The 8261-nt window shown below is 40.9% G+C and overlaps 1 protein-coding gene across 2 annotated transcripts in view; it reads left to right on the top strand.

The window, feature by feature from the left end:
* Positions 1-241: 241 nt before the first annotated feature.
* Prkacb (protein kinase cAMP-activated catalytic subunit beta) overlaps positions 242-8261 on the top strand; it is a 92619-nt gene continuing 84599 nt past the window's right edge. Inside the window, exon 1 of one of the 2 annotated variants that reach the window (XM_006984721.4) lies at positions 242-605. In XM_006984721.4, coding sequence (XP_006984783.1) covers positions 560-605 — 46 coding nt within the window. In that variant the 5' untranslated portion in view covers positions 242-559. Of the gene's footprint in view, positions 606-784; positions 1075-8261 lie in introns of those variants that run through there. The other variant, XM_076575171.1, reaches the window with a different exon arrangement.

Genomic DNA, 8261 nt, shown 5'->3' with positions numbered 1-8261 from the left:
AGCCCGGGCTCTGTGCCCCCCGCCCGGCTCTAGGGCACCGGATGCCACACCGAGGAAGGATTCGCGGTTCTTCCAAGCTAACGGTTTCCATGTCTCCCCGCTACCTCGGGATTGGCCTCGGAGCTCAAGTCAAGCAACCGCGGAGATCGATCGGTCACCGCTGAAGCCGAGCATAGAGGGACTCCAGCCCGCCGGGGGGGGGGGGGGGGCTCGCGCCGACGTCACTTCCGGCGCGCCCGCCGGCCCGCGAAGAGGCGCCGGGCTCGAGGTCGCGCTGCGAGTGTGCGGCTGCTGAGGACGCGCGGTGCCGGGGGCGCGCCTGGAGGGCGGGCTCGGGAAGGGGGAGTGTCTGCGCGCCGCCGCCGCCGCCACAGTCTCTGTCGCTGCCGGGGAGCTCTCCGCAGCTCTCTCCCCGACACCCGGCTGCTCCGCGCACCCTGCCGCCGTGCTCCAGGGTCTGTGGGAGCCGAGCAAAGGCGGGAGCTGCTGCAGACTGCGGGGCGGCGGGACGGCCCCGGTCCCCTCCCCTCCGTCACCCCTGCTTGCCGTCTCCCGGGTCATGGGGAACACCGCGATCGCCAAGAAAGGCAGCGAGGTGGAGAGCGGTGAGTGGAGTTGAAGACCGGGGCTGGGTTCCCGCCGGATGGGCCGCGGTGCAGCGCCCCGGGCCAGAGTCCTCCAAGGCCGCGAGGCACCGGCCAGGCCTCGCAGCGGCGCCCCTAGCAGTTCCAGGGGCCCCGGAGACCGGCCGCCTTCTTCTCTGTCCCCTCCCCCACTGAGGCCTGGGGGTGAGGGCCAAGCGCCGGGGCTCACTGGAAAGAGGGAGGGCGGACAGAGCGGTCCCAGTGATTCCCTTTCTTACTAGAGCGAGGAGAACTGCCGCGGTCTGGAACGCTTCCCCAAATATGGTCCTTGGAAAGAAGTCCCTTTTGTGATCGCACCCTTTGGCTCTTTCTCCCTTCTCCCAGCGCCCCCAACACCCTGGCCCTCTTTTAGGGAGCTACAGGTAGTGCTTTTGGGTTGAGTTGGCTCTTTTTCCTCCATCTCCTGGATCCATCCCAATCTTACCACAAGGTGAGTGCTGGTGTAGGTCTCCAAAGGTGACGTTAACTCTCGATGTTGAAGGATCTTTCTTAAATTCTGTTGATTGAGCTGACAGCCATAAACACAAGCAGCAACTTTATTCATTTGAGAAAAAAAAAAAAAGTTAGGTTTGCTTTTACTCTAGACATCCAGGAATGTGTCAGGGTGAAAAACTTAAAGGTCTTTCGGAGTTGAAATGCTTCCAGACAGGGTTGGTTGGTTTCTTTTGAGAGCAAGCATTCAATGCAAGCATTTAGTACTTTACAACAAATCTCAAGAAAAAGATTGTGGAAATTGAATTTCTGTTTGGCAATATGGTTTTATATATAAACACACACACACACACACACACACACACACGTATAGTGTAATAGGTTGTGAAGGAAAAATTGTGTGCCATTATAGGGTTCAATTCGATTTTATAATTCAGAATAATTAAAGGTACTTGCTGTTTGTTACATTGCCATAGGTAAATGGCGTCTCAGCACTTGAAGTAAGCCTGACAATTAGTTCATGTTTATGTAAATAATATCTTCCATTGTGTCTGTGTTTATAACAGAAGAATGAAGCTAAACCTTATAATTATCTTGAAGCAAGCAGCTTTTGGTCTATATGAATAAAGCAGAATTGAATTGACTGAAGAGGGTCTAGCTATTCGTTTCGTGTAATGTAAAAAACAAAGTCAGATTTTATGGTTTATATTTCATCAATAAGGTTTGTTCCAGAAAAGTTACACGAACAGCGTACAAACTGTTAGTGAGCATGTGACACGGAGACTTTGAAAAGCCAATGTAGAAGTAGGACTTCCATGTTCTTTATTAATTGTGCAAATGTAGTGCCTAATTGCACTGATTCACAAAGGATGATGACAAAGTTTTATACCCACTTGACATTGCTATTTCCCTATTTATCTTTTGTACAATGTGTATAGTTGTGTTATGAAAATGTGCTTGATAGTTGAATCAGCCCAATGATTTGCTTAGCAAGTGCTTATACGGTTCTTGTCTTTTTAATGGTAGTCCTCTCTCCTATTGTCTATACATTTCTGCTATTCAGCTTCCAAACCAGTTTTCCCCTAGACAGTGTTAATTTAAACTGGTAGCTATGACAAAATCTTGTGTAAGTTTATTTATAGAAACTGAAGATCATTATACTAGTTTGAAAAAAATGTGAAGTGTCAAACTAAGATAGCAAATATTATCTCATAGGAAGATCATATGAGACTTGTGGATTGGCTTTTGTGGTTTCCTTTGGAGCAACATTAGCTGATGTGTGTTGGTGTTCTTGTGTAGCGAAGAAATTGTGTTACATATTAAAGCTTAATGACAGAACATGTCTGATCATTACGTACCTCACGGTTCTGTGTATTTTTCAAATGAATTACTCTTACAATTCTGTGGCTCAAAATTTGAATGTAATTATTTAAATTTCTCTTGATACACAGAATAAACTTTTAGAAATATACATGATCTTAAGAGTTCAGTCTATGCATTCTTCCCGTCTTAAGGCTCAAGTGCTAGACCTTGAGGAAGGTAGGGTTATGGTCCTGTTATTAACAGTAAAGCACAGCTCTGATGCTCTGACTACATCCTGCATCCCTAAATAATTAATCCATCTTCTTTCGGAATATTTACCAGGTGTTTGGAGTTTAGTTTTGGACCCTATGCATAAAACATTAAAATTTTACTATCTAGTGTCAGCTGAAAGGTAAAATGTAAGCACTAACATTCTGAAAGTAAAATTAGAACTCAGAAAATTATCAGTAGGGAAGTATTTGATTTGAAGAGCTAATTAAAGATATGAAGGTAAGATTTTCAGTTTGATGAGGAATAAGCCTCCCACAGACAGGTAATTCTAGAGCTTAGTTCTAAAAATACTCCCAAAGAATGAAGCTGGGCATAAAGATAAATGAGAAGGGATTATTTTGGTGTTTGGTTTTGTTGGCTTTTTTGTTTGTTTGTTTGCTTGCTTGTTTGTGTTGGTCTGGGGGCCTGTGTTGCACTCATTAAAATCTTCCCCCTATACTCACAAAATTAAAGGACTCCATTCTGATCTCCACAACTTCTACAGATAAATTAATTTGAGTTCCTCAGGGAATTGGGGTGTTTCAAAGAACAACTTTTGCCATTATATATTTCTCCTATGTGATTTTAAAATTACTCTTGAAATAAATGTCTTTCAAAATTTGAGTGTAGTTATTTAAACATCCGTTAATACACAGAACCATAAACGTTTAGAAACAGAAGGCCTAGAGTCTCAGAGATGTTTTCAGTCCTTGTAATTCAAGACTGTTTTAATTTGAATTAAGTATGTTACTCACATAGCCTTAATATTACAAAACCACACATGCTTTTCTTTTAATCTGGGAGGTGTTTCTTTTAATCTGGGAGGCGTAGGAAGTTTAGGTGAGCAGTAGTGCCATTGTGAGACTTTGCCTCAAAAGAAAGAGGAAGAGAAAAAAGACCTTGAAAGTCAATAGAAATTGATCAAAGAAAGTCATTAAAGGGAGAGGTTCAGCAAATGCAAACTTCCTAACATTTTTGGAGAACTAGTGAGTGTCTATTTCTCTAGGTGCTTTGCACTGTCATACATATCTTTTCAAATCCTATGGAGTGGCTTTGCACTGTCATACCTATCTTTTCAAATCCTATGGAGTGGCTCAGTATTTCGTCATTTTCAAAAAATGCATAAAGAAGTGATGTATAACTTGTTTAAGGCTGCATAGTAGCTGATAAAGGAGTGACATTTGAACTTAGGCAAGCTGATCTCAGAACCTTGATCCCAAGGGGTTATGCTGAGCAATCTGAGTATCCAGTGCAAAGTGAAGTTCAGGACCCACAGAACAGCTCACACTTTGTTTCAATTTATCAGTTACATCACATTGTGGCTGCTTTCAATAATGACTTTATTTGGATCTTCTCACTGTCTGAAATAAGAGAGATGATCTTCCCTGCCCCATTCTCTGGACTCATGTCATCATCTGTAAAATGAAGGGCTAAATTACCTTGCAGGTATTTCATTTGCCATGTGGTAAAAATTCTGAATTAACCATATATAACTTTATACCCTTAGATCAATGCTGTATGTTTGTTTATTACTCATTTCTAAATGTGTACCTTACATTCCTGTTAGGTAGCAAGCCAAAAAGTCATTTGAAGTTACATTGGTATTATTAATGTGTTTAGAATTTTGCTTCTTACTATGATTTCAAATAGTTCTATCTAATTCAACTCCTATAATGATAGGCATGCTCTCCACTTACAATGCTAAGTGAAGTGGTTTCTACCCAGATGTAGCTACTGAGAACAAAATGCAGCTGCTGCCTCTGAAGAACTGAGATTTTACCTTGTACCTGTCTAGTTGGTGTTCGGTGTATTGACAGGCCATGCTTTTGACAGAGAGCTGTCTTTACATATAATAAAAATGCTATCCCTTCTTTCTCTAATTTGGTAATTTGGTAATCATGAGTGTATTTAGAGGAACAAAATTCTAGACTTATGTTTTCCTCAAAACTGTCAACATTTCTTCTAAGTAACAATTTATAAAGTTGGTGAACATAATAGGGTTTAGTAATTTGTATATACTCATGAAGTTCCTTGAAATTCCTTTTGTTGGTACTTAGTAATGAATATAAGAAAGTATACTTAAGTTGAAAAATTTGTCTAGGATCAAATGTTGACAAGAAATGAATTTAGTGTTCTCTTGTATCTTGCTTATGTCTTAGAATTTTTTATTTATCAGATCAATTTTTAAAGAATAATTAGAAGCAGATTCTCAGTATATTGTCAGAGGTATTTGGGAATAGTCTTGGGGTTGAAGAAAAAGTCAAAATATTGAATTCAGTTTTGATTGATAATACATATCATCTCATTTAGTTCTTGATTTTTAATTTTGCATGGGTTACTGTTCAACACTACCTCCTGTTTGGGAATCATTTTTCCTGTTCTGTGAAGGCTCCTCACACAGGACATAGATTGTTGTTGCCTTTGCTGGCAGCAGGATAATTGGGAAGCATGAAAGCCAGCTTAGAAAAGTCAGCCATCGCGAAGAGGCAGAGGCAGCCCTGGAGAAGAGTGTAGGTAAGCCAGAGTAGCTGTTAAGATCCTCGCAGACAGTTACAAGTTAACCACAGTTAATTCTGATACTTAATTAACAAAATAAAGTAATTATTATAATTTATATGATTAAGAACATAGGCAGAGACTAATAAATGCTAGCATAGATTTGTGGCCAAATTTCCTCAGGTAAATATATCATAAATTTCAGTGAAAACTTATTTTAAATAGAAAAATATAGAATTTATAGAAGATAAATATATGTACGTCAGTACTGTATTATTTACAGCACTTAATCTTTCTTTAAAAACATACTTTTTCTAGGGCTGGAGAGTCAGCTCAGCGGATGAAAAGTTTAGTCAAGCAAGCATGAGGACCTGAGTTCACATCCCCAGACCTCATGGGAAGCCAGGCACAGTAGTATAATTGCAGTTCTTTATGGTGAGAGGGGAGGGGGGCAAGACAGGAAAAACCCTGGAAGCTTCAGCTTATCTGGTGCACTCTGCTGCAAACAATAGAGACTCTATGTCCAACAAGGTTGCTGAAGACTAACAGCTGAGGTTTTCCTTTGATCTTTATATGTGTAGCCATACTCACATACATATCACATTCATGTACATTCCTCCAACAGAAGTGGTGGCACACACCTGTAATACAGTAATAGATAGACTGGGGCAGGAGAATCATGAATTACAGGCTAGCCTGCCTCATATCATGAGAAACCTGAACACAGACATAAAGCCCTGTATATAATACTTTCCCTTATCCTTCCATTCATTTATTCAGTACACAGAGGTGAGCCAATATGTATTAAAGTGTATGTGAGACTGTAAGTAAAAGGCTTGGTTCTATTCTCAAAAAGAAAGACATAAAACAAAAACAATATTATTTCATAAAAGATTAATAGGGGAGCCAAGAGAAGGAATGGTCTCTTCCACTGGGATGAGGTAGATGAGATTCAAAAAAGACTTTCAAAGAGATGGACCTGTAGTGGGATACTGAAAATGAGAAACATCCACCAGAGGGATTATAGGGGAAATTCAAAGGAGGGGAAGAGCATAAGGTCAAGCTTAGGAAGTAAATTGTTATAACTAAATGGTAGTTTATGTATGGGCTTGGTGATAGAGGTTGTCTAAGGAAAGAACTGAAGAAAGGGCAGAGGCCCCTCATGGGAAGACTCAGAATGGGATCCTAAAAACAACTGTTATAGACTTTGAAGTCAAGGAGGGAGAGAGATGTGATACAATGTGGGTTTTCAAAATAAATCCTTGGCATTGACTTGTCATTTAGCTCCAGTGTCCTGTAGTGTGTTTTAGTGTATGGGATTCAGGCAATGAGTTGCTTTATGAAAGACAGTATTTTGTCATAAATTAGATTGATTGTTCTGTGTCTAAGCAAATGGTTTTGGGAGTTAGATTTGGGATTCTTTTAAAAACAGAAAAGCACCAGTTGAATTTACTGCACTAGCTTAGTTGAAATGAGTTCTGCCTTAGAAATCCAATATAGATGCCATGTCTTACTGGGCTTGTTACAGCAAGCTAGGAATGTCACACTTTATGGTCATTTCCAGATTCACATGCTGACTCTTTTGGTGACTTCTGAAATTTTTTTTTCTTTTAAGGCAGTTGTTGAATTTCAGCCTGAAAGTTTATGGTAAACCTGACTTTTCTTTTTCATTTTTTTATTATTAAGAGATTTTCTATTCATGTTACCTACCAATCACAGATCCCCTCTCCTCCTTCCTCCTGCCCCTCCCAGCTTTCCCCCACAGCCCACCTCCCATTCCTACCTCCTTCAAGACAAGGTCTCCCATGGGGAGTCAGCAGAGCCTGGTACAATCAGTTGAGGCAGGTCCAGGCCCATCCTCCCTGTACCAAGGCTGCGCAAAGTGGCCCACCATAGGCACTAGGCTCCAAAAAGGCAGTTCATGCATCAGGGACAGTCCTGATCCCACTGCCTTGGTGGTCCTCTAAACAGTTCAAGCTAAACATCTGTCTCGCCTATCGAGAGGGCCTAGTCTAATACCATGGGGGATCCTCATCTATTGGTCTGCATTTCATGCGTTTGCAGTAGTTTGGCTGGAAAAACAAAAAACTCAGGATAGCTAAAAGAATCCTGTACAATAAAGCAACCTCTGGAGGCATCATGATCCCTGACTTCAAGCTCTACTATAGAGCTATAGTAATAAAAACAGCTTGGTACTAGCATAAAAACTGACATGTGGACCAATGGAATCGAATTGAAGACCTTGACATTAATCCACATACCTATGAACATATGATTTTTGACAAAAAAGCCAAAACTGTACAATGGAAAAAAAGAAAGGATCTTCAACAAATGGTGCTGGCATAATTGGATGTCAACACGGAGAAGATTGTAAATAGATCCATCTCTATTACCATGCACAAAACTCAAGTCCAAGTGGATCAAAGACCTCAACATAAATCACGTTACACTAAACCTGATAGAAGAGAAAGTAGGAAGTAGTCTTGAAAGCATTAGCACAGGAGATCACTTCCTAAATATACCACCAATAGCATAAATACTAAGAGCAACAATTAGTAAATGGGACCTCTTAAAACTGAGACTCTCTTGTAGGGCAAAGGACACAGTCAATAAGACAAAATGACAGCCTACAGAATGGTAAAAGATCTCCACCAACCCCACATCTGGCAGAGGGCTGATCTCCAAAATATATAAAGAACTCAAGAAACTAGACATCAAAATACCTAACAGTCCTATTAAAAAATGGGCTACAGAGCTAAACAAAGAATTCTCAACAGAAGAATCTCTAATGGCCAAAAGACATTTAAGGAATTGCTCAACATCCTTAGTCATCAGGGAAATGCAAATCAAAATGATTCTGAGATAATATTTTACACCTGTCAGAATGGCTAAGATCAAAAACATTGAAGACAGCTTCTGTTGGAGAGGATGTGGAGCAAGGGGAATCCTCCTCCACTGTTGATGAGAGTGCAAACTTGTACAGCCACTTTGGAAATCAGTATGGCAGTTTCTCAGAAAATTGGGAATCAATCTTCCTCAAGACCCAGCTATACTACTCCTGGGCATATACCCAAGGAATGCTCAACTATGTTCATAGCAGCATTATTTATAATAGAC

This window comes from Peromyscus maniculatus, chromosome 6 (genome assembly GCF_049852395.1).
Source record: "Peromyscus maniculatus bairdii isolate BWxNUB_F1_BW_parent chromosome 6, HU_Pman_BW_mat_3.1, whole genome shotgun sequence".
Classification (NCBI taxonomy): Eukaryota; Metazoa; Chordata; class Mammalia; order Rodentia; family Cricetidae; genus Peromyscus; species Peromyscus maniculatus.
Note: the sequence above shows the minus strand (reverse complement) of the source record. Positions and strands in the feature narration are given on the sequence as shown.